The sequence below is a fragment of the Argopecten irradians genome, chromosome 13 (genome assembly GCF_041381155.1).
Source record: "Argopecten irradians isolate NY chromosome 13, Ai_NY, whole genome shotgun sequence".
Taxonomy (NCBI): domain Eukaryota; kingdom Metazoa; phylum Mollusca; class Bivalvia; order Pectinida; family Pectinidae; genus Argopecten; species Argopecten irradians.
Genome location: NC_091146.1, coordinates 24,690,191 through 24,713,089, shown reverse-complemented (window position 1 = coordinate 24,713,089; position 22,899 = coordinate 24,690,191). Strand labels below are relative to the sequence as shown.

The window sequence follows — 22,899 nt, the reverse complement described above, 5'->3', positions numbered from 1 at the left end:
CAATAGACTTTCAGTTTACAAGTTGTTTTTAATACATGCAGTGTAGCTTACAGTAGCTTAGCGCTGGATTCAGTCGCTGGCATGATCAGACTTGGCTTCTGCAGCAGGCATACGAAAAACAATCATAATAAACAACAGCAACCTCAAATATTAGATAGCGAATACTACTAACATCCGCCGATAGTAATAGCTTTTACAAGTAAAATACATAACTAGGCCCACTTACCTGATATTTCCGATTGTAACTTGAAAAGCGAAGCGGCTTTCAACATCAATCCGAACCGGTTCAAACTGGATACACAAGTGACAGAGCTTCACGATGCACATTCTTTCTACCATGTGGCGCTAGTCGTATAGCATTCCTTTGTGTTGTTGAACGCCACAAACAGCACACATTTCCACAATACACGCAATCCCCAACACTTATTTGGTTATCATTTCAAGACTTATAAAACATTTTATCAATTTAAGTAATTATATAATAAAATAAACAGTATATTCATAAATACGATCAATTTGTGAATGGTACACTCGTCGATCCAATCGGTCTGAATAGCTTTGAAGGAAGGCGACCCACAAGTCCCGAAATCTCGTCTGCCATGGAAATTAACCGGGAATCTGTGAAATACTACCAATTCCCAAGACCGTCTTGTGGTCGTTCTTAATAATATTTTCAAAAACCAAAGATACCGTTTTGTTTAAATGTACTTCAATTTTTAATCTGTAGAATCTCAGTTCGTCAACTTTTAGCGTTTGTCCGCTTGGTCGAATTAAACAGAAACTAGTGATGAAAATGTCGATTTTTGCCTGTTGGACCCAACATTATCACTCAAATGAATTTTCGTATCAACATTTATCTTAGTCGATAGATCACGCCAGGATTTACTTAACTTTGAAATATCGTTACAAAGAATCTGCCAGTTCCCTTATTAATTAACTTGCGGTTATACGCGTGTTGGTGTAGGTAAACGTTGTCGTGTTAACATGCTAACTCTGTTATCGCACCTTACGTCTCTCATTTAAAAGTATCTGTCAGTTTCCTTATTACTCAACTTGCGGTTATAAGCGTGTTGGTAGGTAAAAGTTGTCGTGTTAACATTCGTTCCGAAGGAACGATAACACTGTTATCGTACAATACGTCTTTCATTTCATACTAGTTGGACAACACCTTAAGGGATGTTGTAGATGAAATGAGAGATATAAAGGACCATGATAACTCGTGATAATTCTCCAAAGTATGCGCTATGCATATAACTGTACATGTATATAGTGCAAACGTGTATGGAAACTGAATGAAGAATAACGCACAAGGGATCATGTTACATATCTCTGATCTATTTTGTCTGTATGAAGGAGTGTCGCGAACGGAATATAACTCTTTCTTTTACTCTTAAAAGAGAGCGGTTTCATAAGCTTAGGAAACATATCCAACAATTTAAAGTCATTTTACAATTTTAGTCTATTTGACCCTTGTGACTGTGACTTTGAATGAAGGTCAAGGTCATTCATTTGGTCAAACTCATAATAAGTAGCCCTTCAGCCCAGCATGCTGCAAAATAATACATATATCATGCATATGACTACAGGCCAGTCAACTATTGATAGAGGAGTCATTTAAAGATTTAAGCTCATTTGACACTGTGACCTTAAATTAAGGTCAAGTTCATTTATTTGAACAAACTAGGTAGCGTTCCATTTCAGTATGTTACAGGTACTCCCATTTCAAAACTGGAGGTTTGATTCTTTTACGACTTATCCTAACCTTCGGAAGATAGTCCGATTCTATTTCAACTTACCAATTCTAAATTGGAGGCAGTCCTATTCTTTCACGTCTCATCCTAATCGTCGGAAGTATATTTTAATTTCCTAACAAAAAGCACCCGAATGTACACATTATTACACATTTTTGGTGAATAATGTATTTACGTTAAGATAAGATGAATTAATTTGTCTTTAGGTTACTTTCCCTAATAGAAGTAGCACCAAAATGGCTATTTATTTTTTGTATTCCTATGAAAATCTGCCTTGGGTATGGGGTCTACCAAATTATTTTTCATCAATTCTATACATTTATGGACCCTTCGACGGTGTGATATGGAGGTTTTTTTTAAGAATATTACATCTAAGGGTAAATAAACCTTCATATCACACCGGTAACAAAAAAAAATATCATACAGAAAATCTGCTAGGGGGGGGGGTTGTGTTAAGAATGTCCGTGTTTAAGTATACAATTGTATACAATTAGTCCGTCATTGCTGTACAATCATAAGTCATAAGGGGAGATATAACTCTGTGAAAGAGGACCGGTTATAAATAAAATTAAATATTTAGCATTATGCTTGGAAATACTGTATAGCTCAAAACTTACTAAATTAAAGAATTTATTCAATCCAAATAAGAACTTCTCATATGGTTTCTGTCATGGGGGTAGAACAGCTTATCGGGTAATACTTCCATAAAATAATTAAAGACTTTGGTAATGAAAGTAAGTTTTCAGTAGTAATGGAGAAATTCATTGTTTTTAATTTAATACCTTTTCCTATTAGGACAAACTTTACATTGATTTTACAGTACATACTGTTCAATGAAGAATGCTTGTTTTTGCAATGTCATAGCGTTTCCAACTTTAAAATGTTTAAAGTTAAAACCATGTCATTATACAACTTATTGATTTCAAAGAGTTTTACCTGCATCATAAGTACAATATATATAATGTTATTAATGTAACGAATTTGAAAGAATTCTTGTAAAAAATGTTCAGTCAGCGAAGGGATATAAATACAGTTGTGTTTTTCCAAAGAATCTGTCAGTAGGGTGAGATAACTCCATAAAGCAGGATATTTTGGGCGCCATGCAGACATTACTTAATCTTGAAAACTTTATTCAGTCTGATTTTTGCCTTAAGCATATAGCTAAATGAGTAAAAAAAGATGTAAAAAAACAAATCATATTAAAAAAATTCAGATTCTGATTTATAAATAATAACATGATACCCAGTATAAAATATTTGGAAATTGTATATGACATCAAGAGTTTTTGTATTCTTACATGTATCCTGGAAATATGCATGTTCATGAATAATCATGTAAAAAGCTCTGCTACCCCCATTTTATCGAAAAAGACTGTTTTCCCCCTCATATAAGTAAGAAATTGGTAACAATAGACAATATCATCCTTGTCGAACACTCAATACCTTACAAATTCATACATTTTAGAGAAAGAAGAAATCACTTGAATTTCAAGTTCATGATTAATTTTTTTCCCCGTCCTTTCATCAGTATTAGTGACTTATTACGTAGGACATGCTGGTTATTTAGAAGGTGAAAAAAGATGGAGTAGCTTGTTTTGGGCTGTGGACAGTATTTGCCTAGTGGTATGATATCTCAACATATTTAGCACAAGCCCTCTATCTTTGGCTTATGAGTTTGAATCCCATGTGGGGTAGATTTCAGGTACTGACTGCTGGTCAGTGGGTTTTCTCCGGGTACTCTGGCTTTCCTTTCTTCTGATATTTTATTTAAATAATGGCATGACATAAACAGTTTTTAAATGTCTTGTATATAATTATCATATAATAGTAAGAGCCACGGTGGCCAAGTGGTTAAGATGTCCCGACATATTACCACAACTCAAGCCAGGCTCACCTCTGGGTCACTCTTGTCACTCGACTGTTTTTTCTCCGGATACTCCGGCTTTCCTCAACCAACAAACCACACATCCTTACATGACCCTGGCTGATAATAGGACGTTAAACTAATAAAACCCACTGATGTATAAGTCTCGACTAACCCTATTTTATATAAAAAAAATCCCATATAAATAAGAAAATGGTAACAATAGACAATATCAATCTCGATAAACAAGAAATCTATTAGAATAGTACATACATTTCAATATTTTTGCTATCTTTTTAATTGTGTTTTTAGCATTACATGTATTTAATGCTAGAAAATATACTTAGAACATGAACAAATAGCAAATTGCCTCTCTTTATTAAATCCCAGTGAAAAAATATTCTGCGAACATGTAAAGAATGAAGTAATTAAAAAAAAAAGATTCAAAAGCAAATAATACTTTTATTCGTACAATACCTTAACCGATATGACTTATTTTTTTAAATCTATCTGTATAATGAGAGAGATCTATTTTTTGTAGATCTATTCCCAAAAATAATTGTTTAATAAATTATAAAATATTCCGTTTGTTCAGGAATTTGCTGGAAGACCGAGACATTTTAGACAAACTACTGGGACCCTACCAGAAGTCGTGATTTGAGAAAAAATAATTCTTTGCATCTCATGAAACATATTATTTCCACATAAACAAAACAACACCTTGATGAAGTATTCGTCAGCAGCTCCAGACATTCGTAAATCTGGACACACAGTAGAATATGCACATAATCACGACTACTGGTTTGGTCTCAGTAGTGAACATTTTTAGAATAAATGTAAAAAAAATGTAAAAAAAAAAAAATCAATTAAACGGACAATTCACTCAGGCTAATTCTTTTAAATAACCAAGAAGCAAAATATGGCATAAATGTATTGTTGTACATTTCTTTTGAAACATATAACGTAAAACATTGACAAATTCCACAACATTGTTAGTATTTTTAATTATTATCGTTGAAATATCAAATCGTTGATCAATACGATTAAGCAGGTACAATATAAACGCTGTACCTATACCCGAGCCAAAGTCACACACGTTAAACAAATAAACTACATAACCACTGAGAAGGTGATAAAATGATTTTTAGGCAAGACAATTCACCTAATAAGGTAAACACACACTACTGTCAGATCGACTTTAACAGTTTTAGACAAAAGTGCATTACTCTATGAGCAAGGGACAGGGTTCGGCATACAAGAAGTTCGACTACAACGTGTAATGGCGGACAGCAAGCGAGTTTGAACATCTACACTCATGTCACAACCATGGGCTTTTCAGTGATATCACAGTAAAACCGACTGATCTAATTTCCATTAGAACTGTTTCCGATATATGTACACATTTTAATGTCCTCTTAGACTGAATTGTCTCTTTAAAAGGTCACTGAAATGCTGAGAACTGAAGAGACTGTTGAGTGTTTGATATGCATAACATTTATTTTTAAAAAACCTGTTGTTACTATGCCCCCTCCCCCTAAGTGTACAGTAACTTTAAGGTAATGTAAAAATTGCATATGGTAATAAGCTTAGGCCAACGTGTCATGTAAAACTGCAGTGCATATATACATGTAATAATATTGATCATAGCCATTGTCCAACTACCAGTTTTCAGGTTTGTCTTCATTAGGCCTAGTTGTCACTATATTTAGTTTACGGCTATATCTCTTGCCTGACATTGTCGCATGGACGTGTCTTTCGCTTTCGCTTTGATCTCATCACGGAACAGCTGATACTCGGTGCTATTTTTAGACTGCAACTGATCAACAAAATATGTCATTTGATAACGGGTCTGGTTTAACTACCATACTAGTAGGTAGCAATTTAATCACACGATTAAGCAGAAATTTAAATACAATTACTATCTGTCTCAAAATATGTACAATAGACTGTCAGTTTACGAGTTGCTTTTAAATTCAATGCAGTGTTGCCTGGCCTAACGCTTGATTCAGTCGCTGTCAGTGTCATGATCAGACTCGGTACATAATAAACAACAGCAACCTCAAATATTAGATAGCGAATAATACTAACATCCGCCGATAGTGATCGCTTTAAACAATTATGATACATAACTATGCCTACTTACCTAATATTGCCGATTGTAACTTGAACAGCAGGCGGCTTTCAACCTCAATCCGAACCGGTTCAAACCGGATACACAAGTGACACAACGTTACCATGCACATTTCCTTCTACCAGGTGGCGCTAGTCGTATAGTTTCCTTTCTGCGGTTGAACGCCCCAAACAACACCCATTTCCACGATACACGCAATCCCCAATAATTTTTTGGATATCATTACAAGACTTATAAAAAGTTTTATAAACTTAAGTAATTATATAATAAAATAAAGATAATTTCCATAAATACGATCAATTTGTGAATGGTTCACACGTCGATCCAATCGGTCAGGCTAGTTTTGAAGCAAGGCGACACACAGTCGGGAAATCTCCCCTGCCGAAGAAATTTACTGGGAACCTGCGAAATACCACCAATTTCCAAGACCGTCTTGTGGTCGTTCTTTAATATATTTTCAAAAAAACCAAAGATACCATTTGTTAAGAATTACTTAAATTTTTAATGTGTAGAGTTTAATGTGTCAACGTTTTAACGTTTGTTCGCTAGGTCGGATTAACAGAAACTAGCGATGAAAATGGCGATTTTTGCCTGTTTGACCCTAAATTTCTCACTCAAATGAATTTTCATACAGTCAATATCTATCTCAGTCGATAGATCACGCCAGGATTTACTTTACTTTAAAATATCGTTAAAAAGTATCTGTCAGTTTCCTTATTACTCAACTTGCGGTTATAAGCGTGTTGGTAGGTAAAAAATGGCGTGTTAACATTCGTTCCGAAGGAACGATAACTCTGTTATCGCACCCTACGTCTCTCATTTCATATGTAATACACTACATATAGGACGCAAATCTGATTAAACAAACAAACAAACCACTCGTTTGGCTTTCGGTTGAGCTCTCGCCCTCGTATGATGAATGTTCAGGGTTTTGTCAACTGTCCGACACACACCAAAGTCTATAAATTATAAAAAAAAACTTTATTTATTTTACATCGATAGCGAAACAAGTTATACAACTTATACAAATCACTTTCGATGGCCCGGGTGAAAGCGCGCGAGGGGTTTTAGAGTTTGAAGAAAACCGGAGTGCCCGGAGTAAACCCACGTGATCGGGCAGGTGATCCCTGACCTATTCATGTTCGTGCCGGGGATCGAACCCTAGCAGGCTAGGTGAAAGTCGAGTAGGTCAACCACTAGACCACCCGATCACCAAAGTCTATGTAAGTGGTATTTTCTGGTAGTTTTTACTCCTGTTCAGCGCTTAGTATACCGGGAGTGGTGCAACTGATTCGCCTGTTGTTAGTATAACGTGACCGATTTGGATGTTTTGCTTGGTGTCTTAGGCGGCATGATTCAGAAAAATGGCACTATTAAAAGGTCAAGAGTTTCGCTATACAGGAAGATGCAAAACACCGCATACACGGAGGCCGTCTTTACATGACCCTTGATGTTAATAGGACATTAATTTAATTAAACAAACAGATACGTTTTTGATGCATCATTAGTATGAAATTACACACATTTTGAATTTCAATTTATCTATAAAAACAAGAATACCTATATTTTTTCTAAATTTTCACTTCAATATAAAAATAGAGAATTACATAAATATTTGAAGGTATTTCATGTAGTGACAATGTTTTCCATTTTTCAATATGTAAGAAACAATTCAGAAACAAGAATGGAGTCTATCAAGATATAACATATTGATCGATATATATTTATTGGACAAACGTTGGTTGGTTAGTTGTTTAGGCTTTTGTCCCAATCTCATTTGTTTAAGCGTTCCGTTGAACCGTTCTACTAGACAATTGCACATGGGATGATATGGGGTTGCAGTGAGCCGGCGAATGGACACGAGACGACTGACCTCTCTCATCGTATCCGAAATGAATTGCACCCCGTGATCGGTTTAGCATCTCTGACGGCACCCCAACTCTAGAAAAGATGTCAACCAAGGCTTCTGCGACTCTCTCCGTTTCAATTCCTCTGACGGCTACTGCTTCTGGGTATCGTGTGGCGTAGTCCACAACGGTAAGGATGTAACGATTCCCTCTATCTGTCGCTGGTTGCAGAGGTCCCACCAGATCTATAGCTATCCGCTTGAATGGTATATCAATCATGGGCATTGACCCTAGTGGTGCTTTCGTGACCCTTCCTTTTGGTTCCGTCCTTTGACACACGTCGCATGACGTGCAGTAGCGCACTACATTAGATTGTAACCCCGGCCAGAAGAATTATGTCATGACACGACTAGCTGTCCTCTTCGCCCCTTGGTGTCCCGCCATAATGGAGTCATGCGCTAGCTTTAGTACAGTTTGACGAAACTTCCGAAGTACGTTCAGATGTCGAAATGTCTTTCCGTCGGAGATCTTAGGGCTGTGAAACTTCCTGTAAAGTAAACCTTATGATAATAAATAATTGACTTACCACCGTCGTTTCTTTCCGCCACATTTTCCTCCTCAGCAAGTTTCCTCATTTTACTTAACGACTCGTCCTCCTTTTGCTCCTTCTTCAAATTCTCCACGTCCCCAAGATCTTCTAACATCTGTGGAATTCTTGAATGGCCTATGTCCCTGTTCTTTTCGTTGACATTGGCTCTCGTCTCAACAGCCTGCATGGGCTCTTCTTTGCGTTCCCAGTTTCCATCTGGATGATCAGGCGGCTTCGCCAATGATTAAATCGTAGAGTGGAGTGTCGAGTACCCAAGCTTTAACTGAACCTGTCAGGTATGGCGTATCAATCTCCACCTCAGCAATCGGCACCTCTATACGAGACCCATCTGCTAGGGAACATGTCTGATTCCTTTCCGTCATCTGTGAAGGCTTCACCAAACTCTTCCTCACCACCACTCCACTACAGCCACTATCCCTTAACACAGTCACGAAGTGGCCTCCAAAACATTCTCTTTCCACCGGCATGTTTGTTGCTGCGGATAAATCGGCACAACAAAACTTACTCAGTTCTGGAGTATATGTATCAACAGCACAGGCTGAACCACCATCAGATCTCCTCGGACCCTTGCGCGTTACTTGCCCTTTCCCCGTCGCCGACGTCCGGTCTATACTGGAATCTGTAGTATCAAAAGTTGTTCCCGTCATTCCAACAACTCGATGTCCCGACTTCTTGTTAGGACTTTCAAAGGATTTATGTCCCAGCTGGAGGCACGTAAAACAAACCGTTGTTTGTCAATATATTTCGAGGGTCGCGACATCATCACATTGGTCTTGGTTCCCCTCGCCTCTGCAAATTGATCCGCAAATCTTGCCATTTCTTCCATAGATTTCGGAACACGCTCCTTGAGAAACAATGCCAGCTCTTTCCCGCAGCAATGCAGGAACTGGTCCCTCACCATCAAATCTTTTAATCCGTCGTAGGTCTTCTGCGTGTTTGTCATCTCAACCCAATTTTTGAAATAACCATCTAGCCTCGTCGCAAACTGACCAAACGTCTCAATAGGATCCGGCCTTTCTGATCTTTTCCGAAACCCCTTTTCCATCTTCTCTAATCTCCTTAAAAGCGCTTTCTTGAGGGTGTCAAAATTTAACGTATCCTCTACTGAAAAGTGGGTGAAAACATCTAAAGCCCGTCCCTTATGTAAAGCTCCAAGGTTAGCTCCCCACTGCTCCTGAGGCCAACGCTGTGCTGATGCATACCTGACAGACCTCTCTATATAGGCATCTATGTTGTGCTTTCCCTCTTCGAAGGATGGAAGCTTAGGACCATTGGCACCTCTAAAATCTTGTTGTTGTCCTTGACCTGCGGTTGAACCATTAGGAGTTCTGTAGAAGCTCCACCTTCCTTTGATGTTCTCTTTCCGCCGATTCTTCTTCCCGCTTTGCCCGTTCCTCTGCTAGCTTAACCAACTCTGCTGCAGTATCAAGTCTAAGCTTCACTAATCGCATCGCCTCTTCTTTCTCGCCTTTCTTCCGTTGTCTCTCTTCTTCTCTTTCAGCTGTCTCCTGATCTTGTTCCGACTAAATAAAGCTCTGCAGTATCTTTATATCCTAGATCCTTTCCTATCTGCATCAAGTCCTTTATCGAAGTCAAGACAATAGATAAACAAGGAATAATAATAAAGAGAAACAAGAAAAGACAAAATACGATAGTACATATAAACAACACACGGTTATACTCACCAAATAGCCCCCGCTGGTTCCAAGAATCCGTAGCTCTCCTACGTGTACTTACCTTTTAAATGAACCGATATTCGTGTAGGTAGTAACACCGACCAACACACCCAAAACAAGAGGAAAACAATACCCAGTACCAACTACTTCAAAATACCAGGAATGTTATTATCACATTAACAATCAACGTTATTGGTAATTTAATCCCTACAAAGACAATTGTGGCGCATCCCACCGCTGACACCAATTTTGTAACGTGGGATGAGCATGCACAGTCTTTGATTAGGAAAACGAAAACACAATATCGTGTAAAGAAACAAAATAGAGATTTTATATACACCAAATACACAGAACAAGATATTTACAAGTATTACAGAAATTATTTTATAACTACAACCTATTCACACTATTTTCACACAATGAACAATGTCTCTGCACACGTCCCTCCGGTGACTCCACAAACAAAACGTAGGTTAAGACGGTGTACATAGACGCAGACTCTGTAGTTGTAGTCTGTCTGAATGGCTGAGTTGCGAAAGTAACCTATGACACACGCAGTGTCCACAATAACCACAGGCCGTCAATGCTCACTAGCCTGTCTACCCAGCCGTGTGGTGGCTGAAGTTTACATAGGTGACGTCACGAGTTAAGTTGATGTCTCTGACACAATGATATGGCGCCCCTCTTAATGGCTTCGCTGCCGTATAACAGGTGACAAATTACAGTAAAAACTGGCATAGTATGTTGCACAGGTATGAGCGTCTTGTCAATACTGTAGCTCCTGCCCAACATCAAATTGATGCGAAAACATAAACACAAAGTAGATACACTCATTTACTCATTCACACCTTGTTTATTTTTTCCTAAAATAAATCTTTACTTCTACAAACAAAGTTGAATCAATACTAATCCAATGATTATACACTCAAAACATAATAATTATGATACAAGTTTGCTTATAAAAGTGCTGGTACACGAGTTAACATAAAACTTTAACGACTATGAGTTTCCATACAATAACTTCTGATTAGCGGTAAGTTATATAAAGTTAAACAGACGTACATAAAACCTAAACACCTTCCGAATACCTAATATACATGTTTGTATATGGAAGTACGATAGCTATTACATACATAGATGGGTATAAACGCCTACGAAACAGTCAAAGTAATGCATTTTTGGACCGCACAATAGAATAATGCATGAACAACATTCCAAGGTTAATAAAACCTTTTAAGCCAAATACCCCAATATTAACATTATGAATACTATCAAATAGAGATTAAACGTAATACTTACTATAGACTGTATGGTTCTATGCCCGTATTAGCTGTAAATCGCTCAAATGTGTTTCTCTATCGAGTTACATCGACATGGCGTCCAGCCCGTGCGCGCTCGCTTGCCTGTGTCCTCCTACGTGGGCTCTGTCGTGCCATACAAGGTAACAGACAAGATAACAACGACACGACAATAAACACATACACCACAACAAATATGAGAGGAATATATACGCGATTTGATATATCCCCCCCGCCTAAGAAAATTGTACATTTTACTAAAATCACAAGGCGTAGATATTGAATTGTTCTTGAAAACCGATAGGAGCTCATCTTCTTCTCTTCCCTGGCCAGTGGTAATGTGTTCAGACACATGAACATCTCCAATTCCCTCCTTTCCAGTTCTCATTGGAAATGCTTCCAATTCACGATTACATTCCTGCTCCAACTCATCCTCGTGAACCACAGCCGTAGTTACAACCCATAACACTCCTTCAATGTTTCCTGTCTTCACTGGGTCCTTTTCAAAATATTTCTTTAACATATTTATGTAGAACGTCTTCTTCTTTCCTGCCATGTCTACCTCGTAGTCCATCGGTCTCAACTTTGCCGTCACGTTGTATGAACCCCTCCATTGCATCAGCAACGTATTAGCTTTGGTCGGAAGGAACACCAGTACTCTCTCATTTACTATCAGCTGTCGGTCCTTTGCCTCCCGGTTGTAGTATTTCCTCTGGCACGCCTTTGTCATCTTCAGTTGCTCTTTCGCCATCTGGCAGGTCTCGTCTCAATTCTCTCGCAGATCCATCGCTGGTAGGTAGTCTTAACTCTGGAAATCCAAACTCTCTTGGGGTACTTCTCTTCTCTGTAGGCGAAAAGCAAGGCATTGAGGTACTTGTCCTAATTTCTTGGCGTCTCAGAACACATACGACGTAGCATTTGTTTAAGCGTTCCGTTGAACCTTTCTACTAGACCATTGCACATGGGGTGACATGGGGTCGTAGTGAGTCGGCGAATGGAGAGGAGACGACTCACTACAAACAGCTAACGTCATTTGAGGACGGTCTCCACTGTATATATTATATTGCGTGTGCTCCGAAGCCTTGGGAGGCTGTGGTATAAATTCGTTTTGTGTCTTCTTATATACGTTTTAGTAAAACGTTTGTCATTTGTATAGCACTACTGAAGCATGCCACCAAAGATATCAAACCCTACCCGGTCATATTAAACCGACAACGGGCAAGCAGTTGTCACATTCATTTGTGCTGACCAGACATCGGCACTTTTAGACTTAGGTGAGGCTCGGCAAGGGAACTTAATCCGTCTATTACGATAATGAAAGGGCGGAAACAGGTACACTTACTTTGCCTTACACATCAAGTCGGATATTCAATTATGATATACAATTTAATATAGAATTGATATCTTTGCTTGCTTAATCAGTCTATATATAATTGAGATGTTATGAGGCGATGTTGTCTATAAAAACATTGAACCATCAAAATGCCCATAGAACATCATTTATTTGACAAAATCATCTCTTCACCAATTTAAATGTATAATGTATATCGGTTGCAAAACGATAAGATAAATCATTTTTTTTTATTTCTCATCTTTAACTTTAAACTTCAACTGTAAAGGGAAAGTAACCTTACTGATGATGCATTCGATTCTCCAAAAAGTTACCAGATAAAAGTGATACTAATAGTGTGTTAATTAGTATATTTCCCTATTTAATTTGTTTTTCTTCCACTACTGTCTTCATGAAACTAAAAACAAATATATTTATAACATTATATTTTATTCGGATTTTACGTATACTAATCTGTTTCTTATATTAGCCAGCCTGAATGATGATAATCAAACTTAAAAACAAGTGTTAGCTGAGTTTATATGGGAATCCATAATGACAGCATTTCAAGCACATTACCTAAAGATCACTAAAACCGTTTAAATATCGTTTTGATAAAGTGAATTAAAGGACTGGTTTGTTTGTTTTCGGTATAATGTGACGGTGTTGGGTGCGCTTTTCGGTATCTCATACAATTTAATAAGATCTACTTTATTGAGGTGTATGTGTGGGGGATTTTTGGTTAAACGTCCTATTAAAGTGTACACGGAACGGAAAAAAACATATTTTGATATGCTATTCTGTTTGATCTCCTGACAAGAATGTTAAAAATCGCATCAAAACAGCCGCTTCAGCACCGAGATACCACCCTCCGAAGTGCTCGATTTTCCCCCGTATATCGACTGCTAATCAGGTAATCGGCCGCTCACGCTGATTTAGGGAATAACGGGATGTGACGTCACGTTACTGTTTGGTAGTGGGGTTATAGCACAAAGATGGCCATATGTGTATTCCTGAATTGGCGCTGAGAATTTTACAAATATATATATATACAGTATAAACTTATGTTGACGATTTGATTATATATTAGGAACTATTGAACTAAAATACATATTATAATTTATGGGGGGTCCATGTGCTCACTTTTTGTCCCATTTAAATATGTGTTTTCTGTCAATATTTTAGAGTAATAAATGAAAGTGCTCAAATTACCATTAAATGTAAAAACAAAGCGACAAAAGAGTACCATTTTACACATTTATGTTTAATATTTAAAATAACCACGAATCTAGTAAAGATTTACAGCAGGAATTTACTTGATACAGCTAACAGTACTGGCGCAGTGATGATTTAAGTAAAACCGATTTAAGCAAAAAATGGTTAAACTTTGGCTCTACTCATAGCGAAAAAATGCACATTTTCAAAATGGCCGCCAAATAAGTAATTTCTTATAATCTCTGTATAAAAAATCTACTAAGAGTAAAAATGTAGTATTTTGACAAATTTTGCAACTGACTGGGGCAGGAGGGGTGGGGCCCAATAGGGGAAATAGAGGTAAATCCTTTAAATCGCTACTAGCCATAGAGTTCTGAATGGAATGTAACCAAATTTGGCCACAAACATTCTTGGGGGAAGGGAAACAGAACTTGTATAAATTTTGGCTCTGTTCCCGTTGGGGCAGGAGAGGCGGGGCCCAATAGGGGAAATAGAGGTAAATCCTTTAAATCGCTACTTGTCATAGAGTTCTGCATGGATTGTGACCAAATTTGGCCACAAACATCCTTGGGGGAGGGGGAACAGAACTTGTATAAATTTTGGCTCTGGTCCCCCGGGGGCAGGTGGGGCGGGGCCCAATAGGGGAAAAAGAGGTAAATCCTTTAAATCGCTACTAGTCATAGAGTTCTGAATGGAATGTAACCAAATTTGGCCACAAACATTCTTGGGGAAGGGGAACAGAACTTGTATAAATTTTGGCTCTGGTCTCCCGGGTGCAGGAGAGGCGGGGCCCAATAGGGGAAATAGAGGTAAATCCTGGGACTGAAACCTCAGAGTAATGCATCCTTAATAATATATAATTTATTTATAGCTGTAACGTGTTTCTCTTGCTTTTTAAGCTATGTCGACATGTGTTATTTAAACAATCTTCAACGGTACATCTATTGGGTATATAAATTATCATTATTGGTATCATATAATGATCGACATTGACCAAATTCACAAAAAAAATGGATATCCGGAATCTAGCAAGTATATACATGTAGTGCTTGATACACTTGTTATATGTTGTGTACGAAAGATATATTTTTATTGTAAACCAATGATTTGTAAGTGTATAAAAATATACAACAATTACATGATGGTCCATCGATAACTTAAATGTGGACTGCTATTTTGACACGTGGCGTGTGCTAATCAACAAAGCATAAAATAATCTGGGTTGGTTTTATGTAAAAGTCAGAATTTTGTAAAGTGGGTGTCACCAGTAGACATTAGACGACCCGGGTCGGGTTTTGGATAGCATAATCACGAACATACAAGTCCTTGATATAATATCCATGCATATGTGATTCCAAATAATCGCGCAGAAATGTTCATTTATCTACAATACCAATATATATGATGTAAATCCTTATTTTCAAGCGTATCTCAAATTCTTTTCTCTGATTGGGGATAATATTAAATAGGCATCGGACATGTACACTCTCAGGTATTTGTGTCTTCAAAATCGATATTTACAAACAGATATTTTATATAAGATGGCAGACACCGAAAATCGCCACAGGTTAGGGGTTCCGAATCGGGGTCAATGGATAGGGTCTTCAGGTGTATCGCATGATCTCTAATACCGTAATTGCTATGAAACTTGTACTTTCTCAATTCTAAAGTTTATCCAATGACGCATTTATCAAGCCTTATATACCGAACCATTCCGTATACACTTCAAGAAACAACCATGATCATAGGTCGTGGAAACAATTATTGGTCTACAGTCGGGAGCAAACTAAACTTGGTATCTAGTGCAGTTTGTAGTGCATATGTAGTGAACAGCGTAGTGTACAAGACTAAACATTGTAGTGTACTAGAGTGCACTACGATGTGAACTCCAGTGCACTACAGTGTTAACTCTAGTGCACTACGATGTTAACTCTAGTGCACTACGATGTTAACTATAGTGCTCAACGTAGTGCACTTCAGTTTTACAGTGCTGTGATACACACATGTTCCAGTATAACCTTACAAATACAAGTATATTCAAAGTTGTGGTACAAGTTATATTCATTTTGAAATAAATTAATGAATGCATTTTCCGGATACCATATAAATTCTTACAATCATTTACAATAGCAATATGGGGGATGGAAGTAATCCCAACAGTGTGCATGGGCAATTACACTTGTCATTTGTTTCACAGTGTCATTCATTATTTGCAACAACACTATACTGTTATGTTTATAGCCATATACATAGACACACTATTGAAAGTTAAATAACTTGTAATTTTAGTGTACATGAAGCTATTGTTTTTATTTTGTTATGAAGCTACATTTATTCTAGCTAGATTACAGGTTTTACCAGAAGTTTATATAGTATATTATCTGAATATCTGGTTTTTACATACGTTCATTCACGTAATCGCATCATCTTCTATACTAGATCTCTATCCTCAAAACGATATATGAAATAAAAACTAAATATAAATCAATGTATATTATCTTCATTTGGAGAAAAAAAATCATATTATAACAATTATTCTCAATTGAAAGAATAAGCGTATTTTGATAAAAAGTCGCTATAAGTTTATAATTATTATCATTATTACAAGTTAACCGATACTAACATTATATATATCATTGGCTTAGGTAAAATATGTGTTCTCGTTTAAATATCACATACATTGTATATAACAATAATGACAATAAAAAAGCTAACCGAATTTTATAACATATTTGTATATTTCCTGAGGTCAGTCTAGGAATACATCTGACCAGCTGGTCAATCTAAACAAATATGGCCGCCAGTGATCACCAATAAACAGAGGTGTAGGCAAAATGAGAGTTTTAAAATTTTAATTTTAAAGTTCCATGAAAATGAATACAAGAAAAAAAATATATTATTATTACGAGCTAACCAATATTTACATAATATATAATTCATTTTTCGATTATGTGGACATGACGTACGTACATAGCAAGTATTTTACATAATGAACAAAATTGCGTGTCCCTGTGCTGCTTGGGCTGAGGTGACCAAATATTACATTTTACGGTCCCAGAATAGCAGTTGAGATGGGTTGTTTTTATTTGTACACACGTTCATATCCACACATCCATAGGTCTAAATATAAACTGTTCAGAAGACAGATATATATCAGAATCAAGTATACCGATGAAAATTACATAATAATAGACCACGATCGAGTGTATCGCGCGGGTAGCGATAGGGCCTAGGGACGGTCACTCCTTGCAAGCGGTGTATGTGTATTTGCAAATTATTTTTAGTCTAGATGAAATAAATGAATTTGTTTAAATTATAGGTTTATGTAAATAATGAATGTACTTGTCATATTTCCAACATTTTTCTTTTTGCTTATAAAATTACATAATCGATGCTGCTTTTGTTTGTCCGATGAGGTGAGATGAAGAAGTTTTGCCGAGTCATCTCGGTTTTCCGTGTCGACACCAAAATAAAACTTGTATTGCAAGATACTGACCTGTATTCTGTTTATCCTGCAACTATTTCATTATACATACAGAAAATAGTATTCAAAACGAAAGTAAATTACCTGTTATTTACACGATTTCGCTGAAAGCGAAACGCTTCTTTGATGATCAACAAAAGATACATTCACGAAACGAAATGAGTGTGTACTCCTTTTTACTACCGCGGGAAATATGTAAGCGACGTCATTCCGGTGATTGTGACGTCACTGTTTGGCGGGACTGACTGCCGTTTCATTCACTCCTACTAAAGATGACGTCACTAGAATGTTCAGGATCAAGTCATCAAATTTAGAAATTGAATCAAACGAACGAAATTATACATTTATTTACAGACAACGTAATATTTTCCTATTGCAATTATTTCAGGAAATTATCATTATCCGGTATCGAGTTCTGTGCCCGACTAATGTCGATATTAGTGCTGAAAAAGCATTGTTTCTTGATATTGTTCCGCTTCTTTTGTTACACTACATTAATTTTGCTGGAACACTTAAAAAAATCGTTCTGATTTCAGAACAATTGGAATTATGAAGATTCCTCTTACAGTATTTTTTATTATTATTATTATATATAATGTAAGTTAATAAGTTAATTATTTCACAATTAGAATATATTATTATTTACACCAAATGGATATTTGGCACCATTCCAGATACGAAAATACCATTTTCATTTCAAAGAATATCGTCTGCTACTGAATCAGACGCTGTAAAAATATTGCCACGAAAATGGAGAGCTCCGAATCAGAGGACTCAAAGTCAATTGCATCTCCAGACAGGGGTCAATTCCATTTGGAAATGCCGAGGGATTTGTCACCTCCAAGTTCTGGAAGAGGAAAAGCGACTAGTATTTCTTCACAAATTTTGGAGAATGGTTTAAACAGTTCAGACGAAGACCTCCTGCTATCAATGTCCTTTGCAGATATTGAATTTATAAGGATTTTATAAGGCATCAGAGGAGGAAATGAAAACAAAACATGTTCCGGATAAAGACGATCTGACACAATGCCTAATCGGTAAAACATCAAATTTACCACTCAATTCAGAATGGGAAATTTCAATGCTGCCAAGTCCAGACCTCTTCTTATAGTAATGATAGAAAAATAGAGAGGAAGGCACTCCTAGAAAACGTTCGACATATATCGGATAAGGCCCCGTCTCGTTTGAAAAAAGGTTATCCTGAAAAGTGACCAAACAAAAACACAGCGAGAAGAAAGAAAGAAAAAGAGAGAAGAAATAGGAGCACCTTAAAACCCTCTTTCTATTAGTGCTGAAACACTACCAACAGATATAGAACTGTTTTACACCGAGACGTCAATCTAAAGGCACTCAAGGTAGAGAAAGACTGAACCTACAGTCAAGTAGCACATCAAAGGGGCCCATGACTACACCTCCAAATCTTCCTCCTCCACCAAAAGGAGATGTCACCAAAATATTCTTAGACACAATATATATCAGCCCTATAGATCAAACTATAGCGACATTTCTTTCTAATCATGATACCCCAATGTCAGATGACCTATACTCACAAGAGACCCTACTAGATCATAGGGATGACATAACCTTCCCGTATGCGGAATCATCAACTTTCGCTGACACAACAGGGAACACCACAGTTACTAAGTCACGGATGATGAACCAACATCACCAACGGTATAGAGGGCATATGATACAGTCACTATCAAGGAATGGCAAACCTTAAAGTTTTATACAGTAAATAACTGCAATAACTGCTGTAAAATAGAAATACCAAGAATGGACAAATTATCTCCACTGCAAAACAGATAATAACCATCAATCGTACAAAATTGCCAGGAACAAAGCCACAACACTGTTGCGACTATCACAAAGATCTTAAGAAAAATCCATAGCTGAAAACATAAAGGATAGCCCAAAACTCTTCTGGAATTATGTCAGAAAAAACAAAGATAAAAATCTACCATCACAAGAGTCAATAATCCAAATGGAGACCTTACAGAAACATACGAAGAAACAACCGAAGTTATGAACGATTATTTTGTCAGTGTATTTGTGGAACACGGAAATACCCCTCTACTAACGTTATCCATGAGGAATATAACAAATCCACTGGTAGATTTTGCAATCACGGAGGAAATAGTACTAAAGCACTATCTAAACAAAAACCAAATAAATCACCTGGTCCGGACGGAATTCATCCGAAACTTCTATTAGAAACAAAGGACACCATAGTTAAGCCTTTAACCTCATTATTCAGAAAATAAATCGAGGAAAGCGTAGTGCCAAAACAATGGACCACGCGAATGTCTGCCCAATACACAAGAAAGGCTCAACAAAAGTCTGTCATCTGTACCATGTAAAGTCTTGCAGATGATAATACGTGACAATATCATGGAACACCTAAATATCAACAATCTACTGTCACCAGATCAACATGGATTTACGCCAGGCAAGTCAGGCACAGCACAGCTTCTGGGGGTACTAGAACACTGGACACAGGCCCTTGATAACAACAACAACATTGATGTTATTTATTTGGGTTTTAGTAAGGCCTTTGACAAAGTATCCCATAGACTCCTCATACATTAATTAAAATCCTATGGAATTGGAGTCAAAATTCTGTCATGGATACAACAATTTCTGTCAGGACTACAACAAAAGGTTACTATAAATGGAACAAGCTCCAAAACCGAAAAAGTAAAGAACGTATAAAATAGGGCAGACACAGATAAATAACGACCTAAGTAACACATCGATGTACCATACAGTGACCTGTCAATCATTAGCCAGGTCCTTTGTTCCACTAAATATATAATCCAACATTAGTCAACACCGTGTCGCACGGTATCGGTACACGAGTGAACAGATTCAACCTGCTGATTGGGTGGAAGGGATTAATATTAGACCCCGACAGATTTTAAATTCACCAATTGATAATATGTGTCATCGGTGTAAAGATTGTATAAATTTAATATATACGGTTTCTAAGTAAAGTTTATATCTCTCATGGGCTTAAATTCATTAGATTAATTACATTAGTTTGATAATCTACCATAATCAAAATTACTATTGTTTAAGTCACGCTTAAATAGTCAGTTAATGCTATCATCATTATGGACGGCCAACGTTATCTGTAACACACTTAAAATATGATATTCCATCACTTTCTCAGTAAAGTTGTACGTTCATAAATTGACCTTTGACTGAAACGTTCATTTTCTTTTGATCAAACTATATGTGTGTTAAGAAATAACTACTATTGGAAATGAATTATACTCTTTCAAGGAGCTGGTTAACAAAAAAGAATCGAACAACGCATGAGGTTCATCTTCCTTCAATGTCGTTATCAAATTGTCAGATTGATGATATATATTGTCGATATAAAATTGGCAGATTGATTATATATGGTTTCGATGAAACTTGTTTGATAACTAATATTTTCGGTGCAAAGTACCATCAATGTCGATATTATATATTGGTATTCACTAAAATTTATATAAAGCACAAATAAGGAATGACAACTATAGAGAATATAACATATAACCATAATTATATATTTTTATTGATTAATAATGGATTTCTGTCGGCACTGCTGCGATACGAAAAAAACACCTTGAATAGCCATACCTCAGGGGATATATACATTTTGATTCATGCGAAAATGGATGTATTATAATTAAAGATGCTGCACCGCTGACAAATGGTATTTTTTCACGAACAAAAACAGGAGCAAACGATATGTTATTTTTCTTCAGTTACAAAAGTTACTTACTTTACACCATTACCAACATTGAAAAGTTTGAGATTCCAAAGTTAAAAATATTAAAAATAATTAATTGCATCCCGAAAAAATTCCGTGGCACTATATCTTATATGGAATAATGTACTGATTGCGCATGCACCAAAGGCAAAATAAATTATTTTATATTATTTTTTTGTGTTAATTAGGCATATATATACAAAAATAAATACAAATGTTCAAATGATGAATAGTATTTATGCTTTGTCGGCGGTGGAGCATCTTTTAGTATTTCATATTTTATACTTCCAGGACTTATATACCGCAGTTCTTGAACAAAATGTGGACAAAGTACAAATTTTACTGGAAACAGGAGCAGATCCAAATACGGTTCGTTTTATCTTACATCCAATCCATTTGAATTGCTTAAAGAGAGACATAAATAACCATTCATATTCAGGAAAAACAAATGTTATAACAAGTTTTGAGTACGACAGGTTTTCTACATTGCCTAAATATGATCCCAGAAAAGCAGAAACACATATTAGAGAGAATGACAACTTTATGGCGGATAAATATTAATAGCGCCCTGCCGGGCGTTATTTCATGTATCTGTCATCCAAATTGCATTTATATCTCAAATAAAATAGATATTCTTCACACCTATGCAAGTTAAAATATGACAAGTAATACTTAAATATAATATGTTTCAGTTGCTACAAATATGTAGCAAAACAGCTCTGAATAACTACTTCTGTTTTTCTTTGTATCCCAGGATCATGCTCTTGAGAAAGCAGTAGATAAATGTAACCTAGACATTGTAACACTTCTTATCGATAATGGAGCTGACGTCAACAAGGTAAGTATTTGACTATGAAATGATGTCAGGTTAACATTTGCATTGCAGCTCTGCTATGAAACATGATCCTCCGCTTGTTCTGAAGTCATTAACATCTTGGTGTTTTATCGGAGAAAATGGATGTTCCGTACCTCAATGTTTTTTTGTTTCAGATTTCTCGAGATTTTATGATAAAATTGTTACCGAATGTCAATATAAACGGTGAGCTGCATTTAGTTGATGAGTATGGGATTATGAATGTCGTCTGGACAACGACAAAGGAAAAGGTGCAATAATGACCATTTTTAGTCAAAAATGTATAACATTCAAACTTTACAAATCTAGCTTTTTCAAAAGGGCTTGGTATTCATATTTTAGAAATCAAAATATCTACATCTATTGATTGTAATTGGATTAAAAGACGATATCCTTAACGGCATTTGGTGCGTTCTCTTTATATATTTCCTTGAAAAATATGATATACTTAGTGTTTTAACGCAGTGCATTTGGCGATGTTTACAGAGCCGCGACATATTTTCAAGTTATTAGGGTAGTTTACAATCAGTGCAAAATATGAAAACAGTACATAATAGTCATACTTAATTCAAAAACAAATTGTTTAAAGATAATTATGAAGCTATGTACAAAGGAGGTACAATACGCCCCTAATCACTTGTTTGTAATGGAAAATAGTTAAGTATTGACTTACACAGTTAAAATGGACCGGTGCATTCCTTCACAATGACAAAATGATGAAATTGATATACAAACATTAACTTGGTGTGTTAATGGTCTGAACGTTGAGTATTTTTACATCTTTTTTGTAGGATAACTAGGGCAGGGCCTAAGCAATGCATTTACTTAGAGTTGAAAAAAAATGTGTGTAGTGATACCGGTATATACTAAACATTTAGAAATAGGCGATAGTCAGGACACTGACGATGTTTCTGAAAAAAAAACTAATTTTTGAATTTAAGGTATAATGCTTAAATCAAATAAGATGGAAATGGTATTATTATAGATGATACACCTCTGACGAATGGTGTATTTGTTTTCACTATAAAAAAACAGGAGTAGACAAATTCGTATTTTGCTTCAGTTACAAATATTACTTACC

General features: G+C 36.4%; 1 protein-coding gene across 2 annotated transcripts in view; it reads left to right on the top strand.

The window, feature by feature from the left end:
* The window catches only part of LOC138306729 (putative ankyrin repeat protein RF_0950), a 65,837-nt gene that overhangs the window by 5,765 nt on the left and 37,173 nt on the right, over nucleotides 1-22,899 (top strand). For both annotated transcript variants that reach the window (XM_069247197.1, XM_069247198.1), the window contains exons 3-4: nucleotides 21,257-21,334; nucleotides 21,720-21,803. In XM_069247197.1, the coding sequence (XP_069103298.1) occupies nucleotides 21,257-21,334; nucleotides 21,720-21,803 (162 nt within the window). The remainder of the gene's footprint in view (nucleotides 1-21,256; nucleotides 21,335-21,719; nucleotides 21,804-22,899) is intronic.